This window comes from Saimiri boliviensis, chromosome 1, assembly GCF_048565385.1.
Source record: "Saimiri boliviensis isolate mSaiBol1 chromosome 1, mSaiBol1.pri, whole genome shotgun sequence".
NCBI classification, from domain to species: domain Eukaryota; kingdom Metazoa; phylum Chordata; class Mammalia; order Primates; family Cebidae; genus Saimiri; species Saimiri boliviensis.
Genome location: NC_133449.1, coordinates 264719752 through 264745215, shown reverse-complemented (window position 1 = coordinate 264745215; position 25464 = coordinate 264719752). Strand labels below are relative to the sequence as shown.

Sequence of the window (25464 nt, the reverse complement as noted above, 5' to 3'; positions counted from 1 at the left end):
GGGTCACTGATCTACTGAATGGCAGAGCTGGAAAGGAGTGTAGGGGTCCGCAAGCCCTACGGCCACATTTTACAGATGGGGAAACTGGGAAGAAAAATCAAACATTATATCAAAGAGCAGAGCTAAGAAATAACTTCAATGAATAAAATATTGTTTATCAGGGATACATAGAAAAATATATACTTATACATAATATGATTTGTGAACAACTTTGTAGTTTTCTTTTTCTGAGACAGTTTTACTCTATTGTCCATGCTGGAGGGCAGTGGCACAGTCTTAGCTCACTGCAACCTCTGCCTCCCAGGTTCAAGAGACTCTCCTGACTCAGCCTCCTGAGTAACTGGGATTACAGGTGCCCACAACCACACTGGCTAATTTTTTTATTTTTAGGGAGATGGGGTTTCACCACGTTGGCCAGGCTGGTCTTGAACTCCTGACCTCAAGTGATCTGCCTGCCTCTGCCTCCCAAAATTATGGGATTACAGGCATGAGCCACTGCACCTGGCCAAATTTTGTAATTTTAATTGCTATTGCTTCATTGATCTTCATAGCAGCCTTGAGAAGAAGGCATTGTTTATCCTCATTTTACAGATGAGAAACAACGGAGAACCTAGGTGACAAACGGAGTCAACTGAGCTGAGAAGTGCCAAAGCCTGACTGAGTCCCCGCGTTTGTGGTTGCTGGCTGACTGTTTTCCCTTCTGCACCTCCTACAAATAAATACCCGGGCAACTCTGCTTCAGGTAAGAAACACTGGGCCAGGGAGCCATAGCTGTGAGCAAAAATATGTTCTGCTTCATTCTCTTCTTTGCTTATTTGGTGGCTATGACTTCTGTAACCTGCCCTGCCATCTGTTAAATGAAACTACCTTGAGTCACAGAGACATGATGGGAAGAGAGTATAGGCACTTTGGAGTCAGACTTCCTGGAGTTTAAATCGTGGCTCTGCCTCTTACAGCTAGGTGACCCCAAACAGGTCATAGGAATGGGAGAAGGAGTGAGACCCCAACTAAAAAAAAAAAGAAGACATACCTGAGACTGGATATACACCTGACCCTGTCGCCTTGCTGAGTCTTGGGCTCCCCTTTGTAAAACGCGGGGACTAATTGCCTTCCACTAGATTTGTTCAGGAGTAAATGAGGTAGTGCTTATGAGATACAGAGAAAACAGAAGGCACCATAAACATTATCTTGACAAAGGTAGCATGGAGCAACCCGGTTGGGAAGAGAAATGTCAGGAAAGGCCATCCATTGGTAGAAAAAGTACAGGGATTTGTCAGAAGGGCAAAGTGAACTCCAGAGGTACAGTTAAAGGGGAGCAGGCTTGCAACTGATATGAATTATTCTTTCACTGCAGGTCTTACTGGCTATGTCCTGATTTCAAATCTGCAACCCAATCTGTTACTCACTCTGCATACATTTGTGTCCATGTGCGTTTGTGTGTGTGCATGTTCGTACTTGTGGGTGTGTGAACACTTACTCATGGAGTGTCTGAGAGCAGGGGCCAGGCAACCTCCCAACAGCTCCCAGACTGCAGGCAGCATCAGCACATTTACATATCCCCATTCTGTATTTGAATGGGGAATGTTAAAAAAGTGAGAAAATGTTTATAAACTAATTTCATTGCCTGTCTGAACAGTTTCATTCCCAAAGCCATTCAGAAGCTTTTGTTTTTCTAAGCTGTGACTCTGCAAAATTTATCCAGAAATGGTCCTTTAAGGAACTCACACAACTGGTCTGTGCATACTATCATTTTATGAGCACCCTTTCCACGATCTAGAAGTCAAAGTCTGAAAACACCATCCCTAAATGTTAAACTTGAAAATACTAATTTTGAATGGTTTTTCTTACTGACATTTAAATTACAATTTCATGGCAGACTCTGAAGAAAGGAGGAGGGGTTGCAGAAACAGGTGGCAGGTGATCAAAGTAGGCAAATCAGTTGAAAAACAGAAGAGCCCAGGTCATTCCTGGGGAAACACAGAGAAAAGCCAGAGCCTCCCAGATTTTTAGGCAGACTGAGGTCATGCCCTGGGGGATTTACCAGGTCCCAGTGCTGTGCCTCAACCTGCAGACTCTGTCATTGCATTTTGTCTATAGATCAAGGGTAGGTCCAGGGGCAGACCCACCCTCCTCAACTTCCCAAGACTAAGATGAAAGCAGAAGCTAGATTAGTTCATTTCCAGTGAGAAATCAAAATCACCATGGTTAGGTCTGGAATCTCACATTGGCATATCAAGCTCTTTTTCTCTGTGCATTGAGCTGGCTCAGAGGAAACGAATGTCTAATGGTGGGTGGGGGAAAGGGTTAGAAGAGAGCATCAGAGGAGGCCATGCCCTTGGGGCCCAAAGTCAGGAAGCTCCCAAGCCAAGGCTCTGCTTCCTTGGTAAGTGATACGGTTTGACTTTGTGTCCCCACCCAAATCTCATATTGAATTGTAATCCCCAATGTTGGGAGGAGGGACCTGATGAGAGATGATTTGATCATTGGGGTTAATTTCCTGCTTTTTGTTCTTGTTCCAGTGAGTTATCATGAGATCTGGTTGTTTGAAAGTGTATAGCACTTCCCCTTTGCTCTCTCTTTCTCTCCTGCTGCCATGTGAAGATGTGCTTACTTCCCTTTCTCCCTTCTGCTATGATTATAAGTTTCCTGGGGCCTCCCCAGAAGCAAAAGCCTTTATAGTCCACAGAATCATGAGCCACTTAAACCTTTTATCTTTATAAATTAAATTATCCAGTCTCAGGTATTTTCTTTTCTTCTTCTTTTTTTTTTTCTTCACGGGGTTTCACTCTGTCACCCAGGCTGGAGTTCAGTGGCATGATCTTGGCTCACTGCAACCTCCGCCTCCTGGGTTCAAAAGATTCTCCCCACTCAGTCTCCCAGGTAGCTGGGATTATGGGCATCTGTCACCAAGCCTGGCTTTTGTATTTTTAGCAGAAATGAGGTTTCACCATGTAGGCCAAGCTGGTCTTGAATTTCTGACCCTAGGTGATCCACCTACCTCAGCCTCCCAGGTGTCTTTATAGCAGCATGAGAACCAACTAATACAGGAGGCCACTGTCCACACCTGCATCTGTAAGAACGCTCTCTGCTCCCATTGCCAGCCAACCCCATTTGGAGGGGAACCTTCTTCTTTCTAAGGAGAAGACATCTTTCTCTGTGAGGTCATAGATTCCCCAAAGATGGAAAATAATTAATTCAAGGTAGTAAACCAGATATTTAGGATGGGAAAGAAATAGAGACATTTACATATTCCTTAAAATGTCTTCTGTGTGTAAAGGAAAATAAAGCAAATGATGATGTTACCATGTGTGGGGGTGGAGAGGGAGGAAGATGGCTTCTGACTTGGCAAATTAAATTCTGACTAGCTTTGGTGAGGTCAGTTGCTGAGAAAAGGGAACCAAGCAGTGTCTTAGTGGATTGGGGAAAACACAGTGCTGGTCAAGATTCCGCTTTGCCAGGTTCTGTCTCCAGGCCCCTGTTCTTCTCCTGACATCTCTGGAATGTCATTCACTCTTGCATCTGTGATTACTCGGGTGCTGGTGACCCTGTATTCTTTGTCACCTTCCCTTCTCTCCTGGGCTTGGGACTGAACTGTCTGCTGTCCATTTTCACCTTCATGTCCCTGGGGCAGCTTGAATGAGTGACATCCAGCATGGAGAATGCATCAGTGAGCAGCAGCACCTGCTGTGCCCACTAGTGGCTGGCCACTCCACTGATGCCATCATCCACGCATAAACCTGGGAATGAGTCACAACTCCCCCTTCTCCTTCTGCCCTCAAGTCTAACCTATTACCTAATTTGGTGGATTACTTCTTCTGTACGTTTATTGCACTGGTCTTCTCCTCTCCTTCTCACCCCAACTATTTTTGCTTTGATTCAGACCTTGTGATGGTTACTATCGAGTATCAACTTGATTGGATTGAAAGATGCAACATATTGATTCTGTCTGTGAGGGTGTTGCCAAAGGAGATTAACATTTGAGTCCCTGGGCTTGGAAAGGCAGACCCACTCTCAATCTGTGTGGGCACCATCTAATCAGCTGCCAGCACAGCTAGAATATAAAGCAGGCAGAAAAGCGTGAAAAGGCTTGACTGGCCTAGCCTCCCAGCCTATGTCTTTCTCCTGTGCTGGATGCTTCCTGCCCTTGAACATCAGACTCCAGGTTCTTCAGTTTTTGGAATTGGGCTGGCTCTCCTTACTCCTCAGTTTGCAGACAGCCTATTGTGGGACCTTGTAATCATGTGAGTTAATACTTAATAAGCTCCCCTGTATACATATCCTATTAGTTCTGTCCCTTTAGAGAACCCTGAGTAATACAGATTTCGGTCCCAGGAGTGGTTCTAGAGGAACAGAATATTATAGATAGAGTTCTTTTGTTGGTTTTGGGATTTCTGGAGTTGGCTGCTTAATATGATTAAACCCCAAAATGCTAAGGAATCTACTTCTAATAGTATGGAGAACACTGATAGTCCTTGGCATGAATTGTTTAGAGAGTTATGCAAAATAAATGCACTTGACACTCCTGATTCACCACTCATGAGAGGCAAGGAGTTTAGTGACTCTGTACATAATACCTTTGACCATATGTGGAGAACCAAGGAACATAATGAAGCTGGTTGGTTGCTTCTAAGTTCAGTGGACAAAGTGATGAAAGAAAATGATGAACTCAGGGATTCTGTCTCCTGGCTTCAGAAGCAGATACTGAGCCTTCAATCTGCTAAGATTTCCCTGAGTGAGAGTCTTATCTCCTGTAGAGAAAGAGCTGAAATTGTGGAAAAACAGACACAAGCTCTTATCATGTGAGTGGCTGACCTGCAATGAAAGATGCCTGCACAGCCTCAGCAGATGTCTACTGTTAAAGTGAAGGCATTGATTGGAAAATAATGGGACCCTGTGACTTGGAATGGGGATGTGCGGAAGGACCCTGACAAAGCTGGGGACACTGAGTTTGTAAACTCTGATGAACCTTTTTTGCCAGAAGAAACAGCTTCCCCATCCCCAGTAGTGGCAACATCCTCTCCCCCACCCATGCTGCCATCAGCCTTTCCACCTTTGTCTGAGGAGACAAACCCTTCGCTGCCTGAGGCAACAGTGATGGCTTCCCCTTAGGCAGTTGCTAGGAAAAATAATGTTGATTCTCCTCAGGAGCCACCCCCAACACCCCTGTTTACTTCTAGATCTATAACTAGACTAAAGTCCTAGCAAGTCCCTAGAGGTGAGGTTGAGAGTGTGACCCATAAGGAGGTGTGCTATACTTGAAAAGAAATGCTTGAGTTTTCTAATTTTATAAGCAGAAATCTGGAGAACAGGCATGGGAATGGATAAGAGTGTGGGATAATGGTGGAAGGAACATAGAGTTGAATCAGGCTGAATTTATTGATTTGGGCCCTTTAAGTAGGGACTCTGCATTTAATGTTGGAGTTTGAAGAGTTAAAAAAGGTTCTAATGGTTTATTTTCTTGGTTAGCTGAAATATGGATTAAAAGATGGCCCACTCTGAGTGAACTGGAGATGCCCGATTTCCCTTGGTTTAATGTAGAGGAAGGGATCCAAAGGCTTAGGGAGATTGGGATGGTGGAGTGGATTAGTGACTTTAGACCTACTCATCCCAGCTGGGAGGGTCCAGAAGATATACCCTTGATGGATGCCTTGTGAAACAGATTTGTGAGAGCAGCACCTGCATCTTTGAAGGGCCCTGTAATTGCTCTTCTCTGTATGTCAGATCTAACAGTGGGAACCACAGTCACTCAACTACAAAATTTAAATACAATGGAAATAATTGAATTCCAAGGTGGCAGAGTCCAAGTGTCAGCACTCAACCATCAAAGGCAAGGTGGGCATAGCTACCGTAATAGACAGCAGAGGCAAAGCAGCAATAAGAATAGTTTGACTCACATAGAGCTCTGGCCTTGGCTAATTAATTACAGTATTCTTAGAAGTGAAATTGATAGGAAGCCTACTGCACTTATTATTAATTGATATAAGCAGAAAACTTCTAGGTTGAATGGACAGAAGATAATTTGAATTATAAAAGCAGAGAATTATGGTCCCTCAATCAACTTCCAGACTTGAGCCAGTTTACAGACCCAGAACCCCTTGAATGAGGGGAGGCCAGGGGCCCTTAAGGAAGGACCCCACTACACAACTGACAATTTATGCAGTGAATCTTTCTCCCATCCTTCCCCAAGGAAACCCCTGGCCTTTTATCAGGGTGACTGTGCACTGGGGAAAGGAAAATGATCAGACATTTTGGGGGCTACTGGACACTGGCTCTGAGCTGACATTGGTTCCAGAGGACCCAAAACCTCATTATGGTCCTCCTGTTAAAGTAGGGGCATATAGAGGTCAGGTAATTAATGGAGTTTTAGCTCAGGTCCAACTTAAAGTGGTTCCAGTGGGTCCCTGGACTCATCCTGTGATCATTTCCCCAGTGCCAGAATGCATAATTGGCATAGACATACTTAGCAGCTGGCAGAACCCTCCCATTGGCTTCCTGACTGGTAGGGTGAGGGCTACTATGGTGAGAAAGGCCAAATGGAAGCCATCAGAGCTACCTCTACCTAGAAACATAGTAACTCAAGAACAGTATCACAGTAGAGACCTTGGATTTTGGAGCAAGGCCCTGCCATTTTCTGCAGATAACTACTCTCCTATTGCGAGACAGCTCTTGGACTGTTACTGGGCTTTGGTGGAAACTGAACATTTGACTATGGGTCATCAAGTCACCATGCCACCTGACCTGCCTATCATTAACTGGGCACTTTCTGACCTATCTAGCCATAACGTGGGTCATGCACAGAAGCATTCCATCATCAAATGGAAGTAGTATATGAATGACAGGGCTCGAGCAGGTCCTGAAGGCACAAGAAAGTTACCTGAAGAAGTGGCTCAAATGTCCATGGTCTCCACTCCTACCACCCTGCCTTCTCTTCCTCAGCCTTCACTGATGGTCTCCTGGGGCATTCCCTATGATCAGTTAACTGAGGAAGAGAAGATGAGGGTCTAGTTAACAGACAGTTCTGCACCATAGGCAGGCACCACCTGAAAGTGGACAGCTGCAGCACAACAGCCCCTTTCTAGGATATCCCTGAAGGACAGCAGTGAAGGAAAATCTTCCCAGGGGGAAGAACTTTGAGCAGTGCACCTGGTTATGCACTTTGGGTGGAAGGAGAAATGGCCAGATGTGTAATTATGTACTGATTCATGGGCTATAGCTAATGATTTGGCTGGATGGCCAGGGACTTGGAAGAAGCATGATTGGAAAATTAGTGACAAAGAAATTTGGGGAAGAGGTATGGGGGTGGACCTCTCTGAGTGTTCAAAAGCTATGAATATATTTGTGTCCCATGTGAGTGCTCACCAATGGGTGGCTTCAGCACGGGAAGATTTTAATAATTAAGTGGATAGGATGATCTGTTCTGTGGACACCACTCAGCCTCTTTCCCCAGCCACCCCTGCCATTGCCCAATGGGCCCATGAACAAAAGGTGGCAGGAATGGAGGTTACACATGGGCTCAACAACATGGTTACTTTTAAGCACTGTGCCTGGCCCAGTTAATATGAGCTGCTGTAATAATGGTAATGGTGATGACAATAAGAAAGAGTAAAATGGTGCAGTTGCTGGGGAAAACAGCTTGGTAGTTCCTCAAAAAGTTAAAATTACCACATGACTCAGTAATTCTACTCCAAGGTATTTACCAGGAGAAATAAAAACATATGTCCACACAGAAACTTGTACACAATTGTTTGTGGTAGTATTATTTGTAATAGCCAAAAAATGGAAACAATTAACATGCCCATCAATAGATGAATGAATAAACAAATTGTGGTATATCTATACAATGGAATATTACTTGGCCATAAAAAGAAACAAAGTCTTGATACATGCTACAATATGGATGCAACTCAAAAACATTATATAAAGTGAAAGCAGCCAGACACAAAAGGTCATATGTATGATTCCTTTTATATGAAACATCTAGAATAGGCAAATCTGTAGAAACAGAAAGCAGATTTGTTTTTAACAGGAGATGGAAGGCAGAGAGACTAGGGAATAATTACTTACTGGATTAGGGGTATTTTTCTGCAATGATGAGAAAGTTTTAAAACAGGAGAGAAGTGGTGGTTGCGCAACATTGTGAATGCACTAAATTCCATTAAATCACATGCTTTAAAATGGTTGCTTGTATGTTATGTGAATTTCACCACAATTTAAATAAAGCAATAAAAGAAGATGAGAATTTGAGAGAAATGTAACAAAGCTCAAATTTTGTCTGTTTAGAATTTGGTTGAATTCCTTGTTTATTACATTTCCCCAAAGGTAAGTTATTGAATTGAAAAAAAGTCTAATGATTCATTGATTTACCCTATAAATATGTATGCAATGACTGTTATAGGCACTGCAGAATCAAAGTTTCTGTTCTCAGGGAGTTTATATTGAGGTGGGAAAAGAGCAATAAAGAAATATGTACATTATTTTAGCTGGTGCTCACATTGCTCAGATTAGGAAAGAAAAATAAAGCAGGGTAACAGGTTAGGGAGTGATGGGCTAAGGGGGGTTTTACTTAGCAGGGTCAGAGGAAGCCCCTTTAATGAGGTGACATTTAAGCAGAGAAAGAAGGAAGTGAGGGGGAGAGCCATGTGGAACGTGAGGGACAGAATTCCAGGTGGAGGCCATGGTGAATGCCCAGGCCGAAGCAGGAGCACACTCAGCTCAGTCAAGGAACAGACAGTGTGCCCTGGGCTTCTATACTCACAGTGTCTCCTACCTGATTTAAGACTCTTCTGCTACAGGAATTCTGAATGTGTTTTTGAGCAAGGGGTCCTGAATTTTCATTTTGCACTGGGTTCTGCAAATTACGTAGCTGGTCATGGTGATAGGGGATAGAGGCAGAGAAAACCCCTGTTAAATTAATAAAGCAGGAACTTATTGGCTTGAGGCTGTCTCTATACTTTGAGTTCCTGTGTAAGGAACTGCAACATAACTTAGTTATGTAAACAAACTGAAAATGTAACTTGGTAGTATAACAAACAGTGGCATCTCAGCCAATCACAGCCAGCCAACTGATCAGACCATGTCCACATGAAGCAATTGGAGTACTGTAACCAATAAAGCTGTTTTTGTACTTTACTTCCAGTTTCTGTCTATAAATACTCACTGCCCGCTTTGCAGGGCAGAGCTGTCTGAACCTCTCCTGGTTCTGAGTATTGCCTGATTCATGAATCTTTCTTTGTTTAAATAAACTCTGCTAAATTTAATATGTTGAAAATTTTTCTAACAGCCCTGAATACAGCTCTGATAGCTGATTTGCATTTGTCACCTTAGGATTTTGTCTGTGCCTTGATGTTGGCATCTCTATCAGAAACCTACGAATAAGTTTGGGCTTGTAGAAAACAATCTTCTAACAGTTTGTCCTTAAAGCTGTGTCAGTGACCCCAGGCCTGAAATACTAGGATTTGGATGGGAAAGGGGAAAAGTGTTCCCAAGTAATACTCAATATGAGCAGAGGGTCAAGCAAATACCAGGAAGATGGAGATGGCAGGTGGGGTGGAAATGGGAGGATTCTTGTCTGCCTTGCTCAGAAAGGGGTAGAGTGGAGAGAAAGGAGGAGGGTTGGAGAAGGTTCTGTGGCTGTCAGGGTGTGTGATCTACGATCGGGGATGACCCTGAAGCCAGGGTAGGGAGTGAACAGTAAGACTCAGTGCAAAGGGCCTCAGGAGACAAACCATGGGTTTGGGAGGACTTTGTGGCCATGATTTAGAAATAGTCAGTTGTAAGGAAACAGCTCCAACCATGGAGAACCCACAAGACAGTGTGCCATATGAAGCTGAAATGAATTGGTCTGTGGGAGCCAGTATAGAGTTTGCAGCTGAAAGTGGGGGAGCTCCACCAGCCATGGTGTTTCCAGCCCATAGGGAGATGGCAGACTCTAAAGGTGTGTTATACCAGAAGGCTGGGCTGAGAAGGGGGCTTCCAGAATCCCTTATTCAGAGTGAATCTCTCCAACTTCTACTCCAACTCCTACTCCCCAGAGATTCTAACTGGAGATGTTGATGGAGTCCACAGGACATTATCTCATTGGAGTTCCTTCAGTCTTTGGTATCTGAGTCAGTTTTACCTTGTATTTGAATAATCACCCAGGCATTCTTCTTTCCCAGTAGACTGGGAGCATCTCGAGGGCAAAGGCTGTGTCTTGGTCATCGCATGGTACAGGCAGGAAGAATTTACTCTGCTTATTTGGGAGAATAGAATCTGATCATGTAGGGAAGAGACCTGCCTTCCAGATAACCACAGAAACTGAGAACATCTTCCCAGTGGATTTCTAGAAATGGCATTCCTGACTTGTCTTGTGGAGAGAGAAAGAAGAACTAATATCCATCCTCTAGAGGAGAAGTGACTTAGTTGCTAGGAGAGGTCAAAGGGTCTTCTTTTGTTTTTCTTTCCTTTCAGCTCCTGCATTTTTGCACACATTTTGATGTGAGCATCTTTTTCTTTTTCTTTTTCTTTTTCTTTTTTTTTGGCATTTTGTTTTGGTGTGAAGCTCGGAAGATCTTTTATTGAATAACAGGCATGTTTGAGTTAGAAATAAAGGAGACCTGCTATGTGATAACAGGCAAAAAGAACTGGGAAGAGCTCAGCTTGTATAAACTTGCAGTGCAAATGGGCCAGGCTAAAGGCATTTTTGTTGTGAGATTGTGATCAGGGAACCCTCACTTAGTGTTACAGGCACAAAGCAGTGTCACCTCTGGATTATCTATTCTGAGAGGGCAGCCACTGTCTGCTCTTCCAACCAGTTTTGCTTGCCTGATAGGGCTTTGCATACAAAGTATTTAGCCTTCAATGTTAACTCTGTGCTTGACTATTTAACCTCATGCTCAGGATGGTATTCAGAACCAGTGCTGCCTTATTCAACATATTCCTGGATGAGTGTTCTTCAGTTGCTTTCACTGTCTTCCTTCTGTTCAAACATCTCCAATGGACTGCATCCTTACTATGCAAATCATGGTTTAAGGACCAGCAGCACAGGTATCATCTGGGAACTTGTTAAGAATACAGAATCTGAGGCTCCATCCCAGAGCTGAAACAGAATCTGCTGAAATAGAATCTGCATTTCAGCAAGATCCCTGGGTGCTTTGTATGCACATTGAAGTTGAAGTAGGTCTGCTTGGCTTTACCAACTGAGAAAAGCACAACTTCTTAGCTGACCCTATACTACTCATTACACCTCCAAATTAATATTTACTCCAGGGTATTATGGTCCACATCAGCTTGGTGTCCTTAAAAGCTCCCTCTTAATGTGTGTGCTCTGGTTTTTAGTTTCAGACTTCATTCATTTTTTGTGTGTGTCTTTCTGAACACAAATATTTATCCAGCACTTATTCTTCCATAACCTATTTCTTCTGAGATGCTGCCTTTATTTCCCCATGTTTCATGTCCCACAGCCAAGTGCTTGCCTTTTCCACTTCCACACCAAGCCTGAAGTTCCAGAATTCTAGACCAGATCAGAGCCCAGAGTCCTTCTTAGTGACTAGGAAAGAAGTTTGGACAGCTTTCAGAAAAGTTTGGAGAGCTTTCCGAACATGCCATGATCAGTCATTGAAATTTTTGTATCTTTGCTCAGTTGGGGTCCCCTATGGACTAGGGGACTAGCTGAAGGTCTAGCTGAAGCCACATCACTTGGGCTAAAGTTCTTCCCAGAGACATCAAAGGTACCAAGACCACACTGCTCCCTCCTTCCTCTAAATTCCAAAAACATTTGTCTGCACCTGTGATCCAGGCACTAAATCCTATGTACCTTTGATTTGTGGTGTCAATACACAGGTTTATAACTAGCTAAGGACCTATACAATGGTTTTATTTTTTAAGTTTTTTTTTTTTTTTTCTAATTTTCATCATAAACCATTTATTCCTTGTGTATGGCTTCTTGGTGATGATGAATTTTTATTTTATTTATTTATTTATTTATTTATTTTTATTTTTTATTTTTTATTTTTTTAATTTTTTTATTTTATTTTATTTTTTTAAAATTGCATTTTAGGTTTTGGGGTACATGTGATGAACATGCAAGATTGTTGCATAGGTACACACATGGCAGTGTGGTTTGCTGCCTTCCGTCCCCTCACCTGTATCTGTCATTTCTCCCCATGCTATCTCTTCCCACCTCCCCACCCCCCACCCCTCCCCCATTTCCCCACAACGGACCCCAGTGTGTAGTGCTCCCCTCCCTGTGTCCATGTGTTCTCATTGTTCAACACCCGCCTATGAGTGAGAACATACGGTGTTTGATTTTCTGCTCTTGTGTCAGTTTGCTGAGAATGATGGTTTCCAGGTTCATCCATGTCCCTACAAAGGACGTGAACACATCATTTTTGATGGCTGCGTAATATTCCATGGTGTATATGTACCACATTTTCCCTATCCAGTCTATCATCGTTGGGCATTTGGGTTGGTTCCAGGTCTTTGCTATTGTAAACAGTGCTGCAATGAACATTCGTGTGCATGTGTCCTTGTAGTAGAATGATTTATAATCCTTGGATATATACCCAGTAATGGGATTGCTGGGTCAAATGGGATTTCTATTTTTAGGTCCTTGAGGAATCGCCACACTGTCTTCCACAATGGTTGAATTAATTTACATTCCCACCAACAGTGTAAAAGTGTTCCTATTTCTCCACATCCTCTCCGGCATCTGTTTCCCGATTTTTTAATGATCGCCATTCTAACTGGTGTGAGATGGTATCTCAATGTGGTTTTGATTTGCATTTCTCTGATGACCAGTGATGATGAGCATTTTTTCATATGTTTGTTGGCCTCCTGTATGTCTTCTTTTGTAAAGTATCTGTTCATATCCTTCGCCCATTTTTGAATGGGCTTGTTTGTTTTTTTCTTGTAGATCTGCTTTAGTTCTTTGTAAATTCTGGATATCAGCCCCTTGTCAGATGGGTAGGCTGCAAAAATTTTTTCCCATTCTGTTGGTTGCCGATTCACTCTACTGACTGTTTCTTTTGCCGTGCAGAAGCTGTGGAGTTTGATTAGGTCCCATTTGTCTATTTTGGCTTTTGTTGCCATTGCTTTTGGCGTTTTGGTCATGAAGTCCTTGCCTACACCTATGTCCTGAATGGTTTTGCCTAGATTTTCTTCTAAGGTTTTTATGGTTTTAGGTCTGATGTTTAAGTCTTTAATCCATCTGGAGTTAATTTTGGTGTAAGGTGTCAGGAAGGGGTCCTGTTTCTGCTTTCTGCACTTTGCTAGCCAGTTTTCCCAACACCATTTATTAAACAGGGAGTCTTTTCCCCATTGCTTGTTTTTGTCAGGTTTGTCAAAGATCAGATGGTTGTGGGTATGTTGTATTTCCTCTGAGGCCTCTGTTCTGTTCCATTGGTCTATATCTCTGTTTTGGTACCAGTACCATGCTGTTTTGATTACTGTAGCCTTGTAGTATAGTTTGAAGTCCGGTAGTGTGATGCCTCCTGCTTTGTTCTTTTTGCTTAGAATTGACTTGGCTATGCGGGCTCTCTTTTGGCTCCATATGAAGTTTAAGGTGTTTTTTTCCAGTTCTGTGAAGAAGGTCATTGGTAGCTTGATGGGAATAGCGTTGAATCTGTAAATTACTTTGGGCAGTATGGCCATTTTCACGATGTTGATTCTTCCTAACCATGAACATGGAATGTTTCTCCATCTGTTTGTATCCTCTCTTATTTCATTGAGCAGTGGCTTGTAGTTCTCCTTGAAGAGGTCCTTTACGTTCCTTGTTAGTTGTATTCCTAAGTACTTTATTCTCTTTGTAGCAATTGTGAATAGCAGTTCGTTCTTGATTTGGCTCTCTTGAAGTCTATTAGTGGTGTATAGGAATGCTTGTGATTTTTGCACGTTGATTTTGTATCCTGAGACTTTGCTGAAGTTGTTTATCAGTTTCAGGAGACTTTGGGCTGAGATGATGGGGTCTTCCAGATATACAATCATGTCATCTGCAAATAGAGACAATTTGATTTCCTCCTTTCCAATTTGGATACCCTTTATTTCTTTTTCTTGCCTGATTGCTTCGGCTAGAACTTCCAGTACTATATTGAATAGGAGTGGTGAGAGAGGGCATCCTTGTCTAGTGCCAGATTTCAAAGGGAATGCTTCCAGTTTTTGCCCATTCAGTATGATATTGGCTGTTGGTTTGTCGTAAATAGCTTTTATTGTTTTGAGATACGTTCCGTCAATACCTAGTTTATTGAGGGTTTTTAGCATAAAGGGTTGTTGAATTTTGTCGAAAGCCTTCTCTGCATCAATTGAGATAATCATGTGGTTTTTGTCTTTGGTTCTGTTTATGTGGTGAATTACGTTTATGGACTTGCGTATGTTGAACCAGCCTTGCATCCCCGGGATGAATCCTACTTGATCATGGTGGATGAGCTTTTTGATATGCTGTTGCAATCGGTTTGCCAGTATTTTATTGAAGATTTTTGCATCTATGTTCATCATGGATATTAGCCTGAAATTTTCTTTTCTTGTTGAGTCTCTGCCGGGTTTTGGTATCAGGATGATGTTTGTCTCGTAAAATGATTTGGGAAGGATTCCCTCTTTTTGGATTGTCTGGAATAGTTTCAGAAGGAATGGTATCAGCTCCTCTTTGTATGTCTGGTAGAATTCAGCTGTGAACCCATCTGGACCTGGGCTTTTTTTGGGTGGTAGGCTCTTTATTGCTGCCTCGACTTCAGACCATGTTATTGGTCTATTCAGGGTTTCGGCTTCTTCCAGGTTTAGGCTTGGGAGGATGCAGGTGTCCAGGAATTTATCCATTTCTTCCAGGTTTACTAGTTTATGTGTATAGAGTTGTTTGTAATAATCTCTGATGATGGTTTGGATTTCTGTGGAATCTGTGGTGATATCCCCTTTATCGTTTTTTATTGCATCAATTTGGTTATTCTCTCTTTTCTTTTTTATTAATCTGGCTAGTGGTCTGTCTATTTTGTTGATCTTTTCAAAAAACCAGCTCCTGGATTTATTGATTTTTTGAAGAGTTTTTTGTGTCTCTATTTCCTTCAGTTCTGCTCTGATCTTAGTTATTTCCTGTCTTCTGCTAGGTTTTGAGTTTTTTTGATCTTGCTCCTCTAGCTCTTTCAATTTTGATGATAGGGTATCAATTTTAGATCTCTCCTTTCTTCTCATGTGGGCACTCATTGCTATATATTTTCCTCTAGAGACTGCTTTAAATGTGTCCCAGAGATTCTGGTATGTTGTGTCTGCGTTCTCATTGGTTTCAAAGAACATCTTTATTTCTGCCTTCATTTCATTGTTTATCCAGTCAACATTCAAGAGCAAGTTGTTCAGTTTCCATGAAGCTGTGCGGTTCTGAGTTAGTTTCTGCATTCTGAGTTCTAACTCGATTGCACTGTGGTCTGAGAGACTGTTTGTTATGATTTCTGTTCTTTTGCATTTGCTGAGGAGTGATTTATTGCCAATTATGTGGTCAATTTTAGAGTAGGTGTGATGTGGTGCTGAGAAGAATGTATATTCTGTGGATTTGGGGTGGAGAGTTCTGTAAATGTCTATTAGGTTTGCTTGTTCCAGGTCTGTATTCAGGTCCTGGATATCCTTGTTGATTTTCTGTCTGGTTGATCTGTCTAATATTGACAATGGGGTGTTAAAGTCTCCCACTATTATTGTGTGGGAGTCTAAGTCTCTTTGTAAGTCATTAAGAACTTGCCTTATGTATCTGGGTGCTCCTGTATTGGGTGAGTATATATTTAGGATCGTTAGCTCTTCTTGTTGCAGTGATCCTTTTACCATTATGTAATGTCCTTCTTTGTCTCTTTTGATCTTTGTTGCTTTAAAGTCTATTTTATCAGAGATGAGAATTGCAACTCCTGCCTTTTTTTGCTCTCCATTTGCTTGGTAGATCTTCCTCCATCCCTTTATTTTGAGCCTTTGTGTATCCTTGCATGTAAGATGGGTTTCCTGGATACAGCACACTGATGGGTTTTGGCTTTTTATCCAATTTGCCAGTCTGTGTCTTTTGATTGGGGCATTTAGTCCATTGACATTTAGGGATAGTATTGTTATGTGTGAATTTGATGCTGTCATTTTGATGCTACCTGGCTGTTTTGTTGGTTAGTTGATGCAGATTCTTGATTGTGTTGATGCTCTTTTACCATTTTGTGTGTTTTTGGAGTGGCTGGTACTGGTTGTTCCTTTATATGTGTAGAGCCTCTTTCAGGAGTTCTTGTAGAGCAGGTTTGGTGGTGATGAAATCTCTGAGTGCTTGCTTGTTCACAAAGGATTTTATTTTTCCTTCACTTATGAAGCTTAGTTTGGCTGGATAGGAGATTCTGGGTTGAAAGTTCTTTTCTTTAAGGATGTTGAATATTGGCCCCCAATCTCTTCTGGCTTGTAGGGTTTCTGCTGAGAGATCTGCTGTGAGTCTAATGGGCTTCCCTTTGTGGGTAACCCGACCTTTCTCTCTGGCTGCCCTTAGCATTTTCTCTTTCATTTCAACCCTGGTGAATCTGACAATTATGTGCCTTGGGGTTGCTCTTCTTGAGGAGTATCTTTGTGGTGTTCTCTGTATTTCCTGGATTTGAATATTGGTCTGCCTTGCTAGGTTGGGGAAGTTTTCCTGGATAATATCCTGAAGAGTATTTTCCAGCTTGGATTCATTCTCTTCATCACATTCAGGTACACCTATCAGACGTAGATTAGGTCTTTTCACATAGTCCCGCAATTCTTGAAGATTTTGTTCATTCCTTTTTGTGCTTTTTTCTCTGTTCTTGCCTTCTCTTTTTATTTCATTGAGTTGATCTTCGACCTCTGATATCCTTTCTTCTGCTTGGTCAATTCGGCTGTTGAAGCTTGTGCATGCTTCACGAAGTTCTCGTGTTGCGTTTTTCAGCTCCATCAATTCACTTATACTCCTCTCTATGCTGTCCATTCTCGTCAGCAGTTCATCCAGTCTTTTTTCAAGGTTCCTATTTTCTTTGCGTTGGGTTAGAACATGTTCTTTTAGCTCACTGTAGTTTCTTACTACCCACCTTCTGAAGTCTGATTCTGTCATTTCATCACCCTCCTTCTCCATCCGGTCTGGTTCCCTTGCTGGTGAGGAGTTGTGATCCCTTTTAGGAGGAGAGGTGTTCTGCTTTCGGGAGTTTTCATCCTTGTTGCGCTGGTTTCTTCCCATTTTTGTGGGTTTATCCACCTGTTGTCTGTCTCTGTCCCAGGGAGTTGGAGCTTTATGAGTTTCCGTTGCACTACTGCCTTTTTTTAAATTTTTCTTTCAGGTCTGACCTGCCCAGCTAGCAGCACGCCTAGCCACTGCCTGCCCCCAGGGGCTTTGCTGAGCTGCTGTGGGCTCCGCCCAGCTGCCCTGAGCTCTTCCCTGTAGTCCTTTTTATATGGGCGTAGTTAGAACTGTCTGGGCAATGGTGGCCCCGCCTCTGTTATGGCGGATTCTCTCTGTTGTGGCGGGTTGCCTCGGCAACGGCGGGTTGCCTCGGCAACGGCAGCCTGCCTCCGTAGCGGTGGAGAGTCTCAGTAATGGCGGAAGCCCCTCCCCCATTGAGCGGGACCGTCCCGGTTCAGCTGTGTTTGGTTTGAAGGGCTCAACCCAGAGGGTTTCCAATTACTGTTTTTGTTTTCGTTGTTGTTGGGGGTGGAGGGGTGGGACCAACCGAGCCTGATCACCTGGCTCCCTGACTCAGTCTTTTCTTTTAAGTTGAACGACCCCGCGTTCCGGTCGCATGTTGAAAAGGCGCCGGGATCTCCCGTGCTGCGACTCACGGAGTCGGCTCGAACTGCGGCGCCGGCTCCTGGCGGATTTTTTGCCTAGGAATATCCTGGCCTGACTCGCTATTTCAGCTGAATGGGCAGCTCTGCCGTCTCAGGGCTCTGCTCGCCAGCTAAGAGGGCTCCCAGACCAGTGGCTTTTGTACGGAGAACCGCAGCAACAGGCGTGGTCACAGCAGCCGCGCGGGCGGAATCAGCCCTGTGGGGGCCAAAACAGCCACACCGCCTGGGACTGCGACGCTGGTGACCCCTCTGCCTGGGTATCTCCTGGTCTGTGGGCAATAAGAGTTCGTCTGGAAATGCGGTGTCCACTCACCCTCTGCACTTTCACTGGGAGCTGAAGTCCTGAGCTGTTCTTAGGCGGCCATCTTCCCAGCATTCTTAAGTTTTTATTTTGAAATAATTTTAGACTGACAGAAAAGTTGTAAAATTAATAAGAGGAGAGTTTCCATATACCTTTCATGCAGCTTCCTCTGTTAACATCTTTCGTAATGATGGTACAATGAATAAAACCAGGAAATTAACTTTGGATCAATGCTGTTAACTAAACTACAGACTTAGTTAAGATTTTAGCATTTTTTGGCCGGGCACGGTGACTCATACCTCTAATCCAAGCACTTTGGGAGCCAAGCTAGGTGGATCACTTGAGGTCAGGAGTTTGAGAGCAGCCTGGCCAAAATGTCTCTGGTAAAAATATAAAAAATTAGCCGAGCATGGTGGTGGGCACTGGTATAACCCAGCTACTTGGGAGGCTGAGACAGTTAGAATCACTTCAATCTGGGAGGTGGAGGTTGCAGTGAGCCGAGATTGCACCACTGCACTCCAGCCTAGGCTACAGAGCAAGACTCTGTCTCAAATTAAAAAAAAAAAGAAAAAGAAAAAGAGGTTTCACTATTTTTCCACTAATGTTTGCTATGGTCTGAATGTTTGTGTCCTCCCAAATTCACATGTTAAAATCCTAATCCCCAAATTTATGGTATTAGGAGGGAACCCTTTTGGGAGATGATTAGATTGTGAGGGTAGAGTCCTCATGAATGCGATTCATACCCTTATAAAAGAGACCCCAGAGAGCTGCCTTGTCCCTTCCACCAAGTGAGGACACAGTGAAAAGGCACCATCTATTCTATGAACCAAAAAGTGAGTTCTCACCAGACACTGAATCTTCCAATGCCTTGATCTTAGATTTCCCAGTCTCCAGAACTGTAAGAAATAAATTTTTGTTGTTTATAAGCCACCTAGTGTATTTTGCTAGAGTAGCCCAAAGATTAAGGCATAGTATTTTTCTCCTCTGGGATCCAATCCAAGACCTCACATTGATTTAATTGTCGTGTTTCTGTAGTTTTCCCCAATCTAGGAATATTTCTTTTGTCTTGTCTCTCATGTACTTCAGTGCTGGTCACCTATTTTGTAGAATATCTCTCAATTTGAGTTTGTCTGATGTTTCCTCAAGACTAGCTTGAGGTTTTGCATTTTGGGAAAAAATAACAGAGGAGTGATGTCGTGCCCTTCTCAGTGCATCATTATATCAAGAAACATAATATCAACACAACTTATTACTGGTGATCTTAGCAATGATCACTTGGTTAAGGTGGTATCTGTTGGGTTTCTCCACAATAAAGTTATGATTTTTCCCTTTGTGATTAATAAATATCTTAGGGGAGCTATTTTGAGATTATGCAAATAGCCTGCCTCATCTCCTCAAATACTTGTCCACCAATTTTAATACCCAGTGGTAGATCTACCTGCAAAAATTATTTCGGTGACATATACCAAATATATGTTCATAAATGTTTAATTATGTGAGAAATGTAAACCCCCATTAAGCCACTGCAGTAGGATTTCCTATTAATTGAGTCTTCTTTGAACTGTCTTTATAATGGAGTCCATTGTAACAGGATTTTAATCTAATAATGGCACAATTAAATAAATAAAACACTTCATTCATTCATCTCTCCAATCATCCATCCAGACATCCATCCACCCATTCATCCAAGGCTTCTTTTCTTTGTAAAATAAAATTGAGGTACCAATATTTATATTTCTCCCAATTATGCCTAACCATGCCACCTACTCCCTACTGCTCTGTTTGAATTGTTATGTGAACTTACTGTTATGGCCAAACAAGTCAGCCAAGATGAGAACATTAATTTCTTTGAGCAGATGGTTGTAAAGGTCGACCTGTGAAAAGAGGTGCCAGTTTGTTTTTCTGTAGTGTGTCATCACAGAAAAGTGACTCTGTTATGGACATCTGTTGTTTTTGCTTGCCTGGCATCACTCATTCCTTCTTTAGGTCACAGCATCCATATTTCCTTTTCAGTATTTCACCTTTCATGTTCTTAGTCCATGCAGTTTGGGTGAGGTCATTCCACCTGCTGGCACCAGAAGTGGGCACGTGCCTAGGACAGAATTATCCATCCCCTACGCCATGTGATTGGTCAAGAAATTGGCATTTAACTTTAGTTGACCAATCAGAGTTCCCAAAAGATTTTTGCTGGAATCGTCAAATAAGAAACTCGCTTCTTCTTGACAGTGGGTTTTAAGCCTGTAGCTTCCACTGAACATCTTTGCTGCCATGTGGGGAAAGACAGTCTGAGAAGGAGGCCAACAACAGAGACAAGCAGCAAAGTGGGAGTGAGGAAGAGCTGGTTATTCTTCAAAACATCAACTGATCATCTGCGTCCAGCTTTTTCTGAAGCCAGATCCACCCCAGGACTTTTCCATTACATGAACCAGTCAATTTCTTTTCATTGTCTGAGGCACTTTGAGTTGAGTTTCTGTTACCTGTAAGCCAAGGGTCCCCAACCCTCGGGCCACAGAGCAGTACTGGTCTGTGGAAAAATTGTCTTCCATGAAACCAGTCCCTGGTACCAAAAAGTCTGGGAACTGCTGCTGTAAGCCAAAGTTCTGACAAATACAGATGCTTTTTGAGCATCTGCTACCTGAGGGGCAGATGCCCAGGGCTCTTCAGGATTTAAAGGTGAGCCAGACATGGCTCCTGAACTCAAGGAGCCCTCAACTTAGCAGAGATCATAAGATCAGTGCATAACTTATCTACATATCTACAAAAAAAGTTCTCATGTTGTCAGTCTGATCCACACATAAAGCACTTTGGCTAAAGAATCACAGTGAAGTGAGTGATAAATACCACCGTGGGAGTATTTGGAGCATTGAAGATGTGAAGGACATTATTTCCAGCAGAGGAAATGGCTGGGGCAAGGGTACAACCGTGAGAAAGTGCCACAAGCTCAACATGTATTTTCAAGTTCTGTAGGACATCCACAGTGACTGAGAGGTTGAGTTTAGGTGTAAAAGGAAGATTTCAGGGGCAAAAACCAAACAAGAGCTAGAAAAAAGTGTTGTTTGATGCAGATTGCGGAGGTTCTGATTGGCACTCTGAGTGATTTGATTGGCAGCAAGATCAGGGAACCCTGTGAGGAGGCCAATGCCATGGTCTGGTCAAACCTTAGTGCAGGACTGGAAAGGACTGGATGGAAAAAGAAGGCTGGAGGTGGGTGGAATCCCAGCCTCTGAGAACATTCTGCAGAGAAACTTTGGCCATATTTGCTCAAGAATCTTCCTCGTGGTATCATTTGAAAGCCATACTTTTTATTTCATGCTAAACATTGTCAGAGGGAGCAGTGGCAGATTCATCCCAGAATGTGAGCCAACGCACCGGGCATGCATTTTAATGGCATTCCAGACCTCGGGCTGGCAGCTCCCTCGGATCCTTGCCCTGCACTGGCTCGTGCCTTATCCCGAGTTAGGATGTCAGGAGAGAGCATCTATTTTCTTATCTTCCCCGCAGAGAAGGTGCAGGATGAGACATCAACCCTCTCTACTCCACCTTGTAGAGATGTCACTGCACTGGCTTCAGCCTTGTTGCTGTTCTGATGGCACCTTCTCTCCTCCTTTGTCCTCATGCCTGATTTTTGGGCACACCGTGTCAGCACTGCCATCGCGACACCCCAGTCTGAGTTACCGTTATCATGCACTTGGATTCTCACTTGGGAACTCCTAGCTGGTCTCCATGCTTCTGCTTTTGCCCCTGTATAGTCTGTCCTCAACAAAACAGCTCAAAGAAGACTTTAAAAACACACCCAGATCCTGTCTCCCTTTTTCTTAAAACTTTCTGATGGCTTCCTGTCCTATTCAGAGTGAAATCCTAAATGGCTATCATGGCCCATAAGATTCTATGTGATCTTGGCTGCCTTTTCGGCTTTATTTCTTCCAGTTCCCCCATCGCCTTGGGCCTTTCTGTTTGCTCTTCTCCCCATCTCTATGGGACCGCTCTCTCCTGACATCCTAACACTGTCTACCTTCCATCTGACCTGCTCTTCCCTCTGTTGCCATGCCCTTGACTGCCAGTCTGCTCTGGGCCACCCAATTCATATTGTTGCTTCTCAGAAATCATGAATGAGCCGTGGAATATCAATGGCTTGGCCTTAAGTTTACACTTCCTTAAGCAGGAAATAAATGCAAATGTCTTGAGAAGACAATCTAACTTGAAGAGTGGAAAAAAGGGTTGTTTTCCCATTTTGCCCTGTCACCCAGGCTGGAGTGCGGTGGCATGATCTCGTCTCACTGCAACCTCCACCTCCTGGGTTCAAAGGATTCTTGTGCCTCAGTCTCCCAAGTAGCTGGGACCACAGGTGCGCGCCACTATGCCTGGATAATTTTTGTATTTTTAGTAGAGACGAGGTTTTACCATGTTGGCGAGGCTGGTCTTGAACTCCTGACCTCAAGTGTCCACCTGCCTCCACCTCCCAAAGTGCTGGGATATTTTTTAAGCACAAAGTTGTCTTTAATAATTCATGAGAAAGGGAAAACTAGAAGGAAACTGGAAGCAGAGGACACAGAAAATTTGCTGTTAGCAGCACACATGGGCTGCATGACGACTCTTCATGAGCTCTGGGCACTTTTGCCTCTGTGGGCCTTTTCTCCATTAAAGTATACAACCTACAGGCAAGTACAATCTAGGCTGGGTTCATTATTATGGATGCAATATTGTTATATTATTTTTCTTTTGATTTTAAAAATATTTAAAACGTATTTGCTGTGTCTAATAGCATAGTCTCCCCTGAGCCCACCCCTTGCCCTTCTGACACTTTGGGTCACACTATTCCTCCTGCCTGGAGTATCTGTTGCCCATCCCAGCCTGAGTTGACCCAAACCACCTGACAGATTACTACTCACATGCAAGGTCCAGCTCCAATGTAACTTTCACCAAATTTAGCAAATTAAAATACAGCATGCCCACTGAGATCTGCACTTCAGGCAAATTAGAAATACATGTTGTTTGTGCTAACAAGCATGAGTATGTCCCACATGTTGCATGAGACATACTTGTACTAAGAAATTGTGCCGCTTACCTGAAATTCAGATTTAACTAGGCATCCTGTATTTTCTCTGGCAACCCTAATCTGTAGCTGTCTCTGATTCATTTTCCTTTCGGCTCTTCATCCCACCTGCAGCTCTCTCTGAGGCCTTCCAGCGCTCTCGCCACATGTCTCCCTCCACTTCTCACTTTTGGGATATCACAGACTCCTCCCTGCATCTGCAGTCCCACCTTCATCCCACTCAGTCACCACGGGCAGGGACATGGCAATGTATTACTTGCCTTATATGAGCTTGCCCTGTGTTTCCCCGACTGCCTATTTTCAGGGATGACTTGGCAGCATTTGGTTTTAATTTCAATCAGGATGTTGTGGGGCTGAGACTACAGATGAGTTAACTATTGTATGAGATTCCAGCAGAGCTTCTGTTAACACATGTAAGCCCCAAGAAGACACTTGGGGCTCAGACACTTCATTACCTGACGGAAAAAATCCAGAGGCCCTGGGCTGAAACCCACGCCCCCTCCCTGGGTGGACTATGAATGGAGGCATCAGGCTTCCACCTCCCCAGGATTCTGGTGTCAGATAGTAAATCGGCCGTGGCCCAAGTAGGACCTTGTGTTTGAAGGGAGGGTCTTTGTTTTTGAGACATAGGTTCAGGAAATTCTGATTTTCCACCTCTATCTCAGGAGTGGATTGATTCTTTTGAAAGTTCACTTTAACCTACTTCACATCACACTATCGCCCAGAGCAGAAAGCTGGCCTGAGATGATCTTGTGGGCACAAGCCACATAAGGCGTTCAGAGCCAGTATCCAGGCTCGTCCCCCGGTGCTCTTCCACCCTTCTCCCCAGTGCAGATTTCAGAGCTGGAGGCCAGCAAGCACGGCCTTCCCCTGGGGATCGCAGTGAGGGGTGGCGTGCACTAAGGGCTGCAGGTTACCAAAACACCAGCCCAAGAAGGACGGGGGGAGCACAGTGCAGGCGCCCCCAGGCTGCTGAGGACTTCACAGCTCTCAGCATATTCTCCTTTTCTTGGCTGAAGGATGTTTCTAAAGTTGACCACTGATTAATCATTTTGTTATTCATTCTCAGCAAGAAACCAGTGTTCAAATTCCACGTGTGTGTGTGTGTGTGTGTGTGTGTGTGTGTGTGTGTGTAGGGGGGGTGTCCTCTGTGTGGGTGTTTGGAGAGGGGTGTCCTCCCAGTGGGGAGCTGCATAGTGGTTTCTGCCTCTTACTAATCTCTAGTCCAGCTCATAACTCACCCTGAAGCTCACAGGAACAGGCAAGATGGCCCAAAATAGTTCCCAGGGTGGTCACCAGGTGTGATGAGAAAGAAGAAAAAACAATGAGCCGTTTCATGGTCACAGCTACATGGGGAATTCTGTGCTTGGCACCCCTCCTGGACTGCGAAGCCATTCATTGGCCTAACAAAGGCTCTGATAAGTTCTACAATTATATTTTAAACTTTAGAACCTAGGTTGATGTTATTTAACTCAATATTTTCCAAAGTTATTTGATCAGAGAACCATCCTGTCCTCCTCCTCATTTTTTAAATTTGAGGAGCATCTTACCAGGTAAGCAATCCCGGCCACACTTTGGGAAAATGGCTCTAAAAAGGGAGGTAAGCACGAGTTTTACCATCTTGTGTTCCCACTTCAAGTCACTAACTTTGGATGGGAATTTTGGCTTGGAGAAAACATAGCTGGCCTCAGCACTGCCCTCGAGCCTCTTCCAGCCAGTCCTGGCAGAAGGACTCTGAATGCCTGAGCCCACAAGTTGGTACCTGTGACTCTACAAAGTCTGGGACAGCGTGCATTGGGAAGAGAGAGCATTTCAGGCAAAGGCTAGTGCCTAGTGCCACAAAAATGCTGTCCATGGGGCAGCCCAGGCCATGCAGAAGAGCCACAGAGCCCCATGCAAGGCCACCTTTTGGTAGTCACAAGGCAGTCTGCGACGTGACTCAGAGTTTCATACAAGCTGCTTCCTCTGCCTGGATGCTCCTGATCTGTTGGCACTGTTTCTTAACTTCGGTCTTAACGTCATTTCTAATTAAAGAAGCTCCCCTATTAGTGTCTATATCATAGGATCCTGTTTGCATTCTTTTAGCATTTCTCAACACATGGATCACTACATATTTTATTTTTTTGACTGTTGTGTCTCCCTGCAAATAAAATAACTCCAGGAAGGCAGAGGTTTTTGCTTTGGTCACCATTAGAGCCCTGGTACCAGGAAGAGTGCTGGCACAGTGCAGGCACACCATGAAAGTTTGTTGAATGAATAAATGAAGAACGATTTTCCAAGTTTTTTCCCTCCTGAGTGGTGATTGGTTGCTGGGAGTTGATGGGCAAGGCCACGGACCGTC

The 25464-nt window shown here is 43.6% G+C and overlaps 1 protein-coding gene across 5 annotated transcripts in view; it reads left to right on the top strand.

The window, feature by feature from the left end:
- Positions 1 to 25464, top strand: part of WDR70 (WD repeat domain 70) — a 438306-nt gene that overhangs the window by 353900 nt on the left and 58942 nt on the right. For 4 of the 5 annotated variants that reach the window (XR_012513868.1, XR_012513869.1, XR_012513870.1 and 1 more), the window contains one exon: positions 592 to 742. Coding sequence is in view for 1 of the 5 variants with exons in the window: in XM_074386536.1 (XP_074242637.1) it covers positions 592 to 614 (23 nt within the window). In the remaining 4 variants the exon portion in view is untranslated. Of the gene's footprint in view, positions 1 to 591; positions 11815 to 25464 lie in introns of those variants that run through there. The other variant, XM_074386536.1, reaches the window with a different exon arrangement.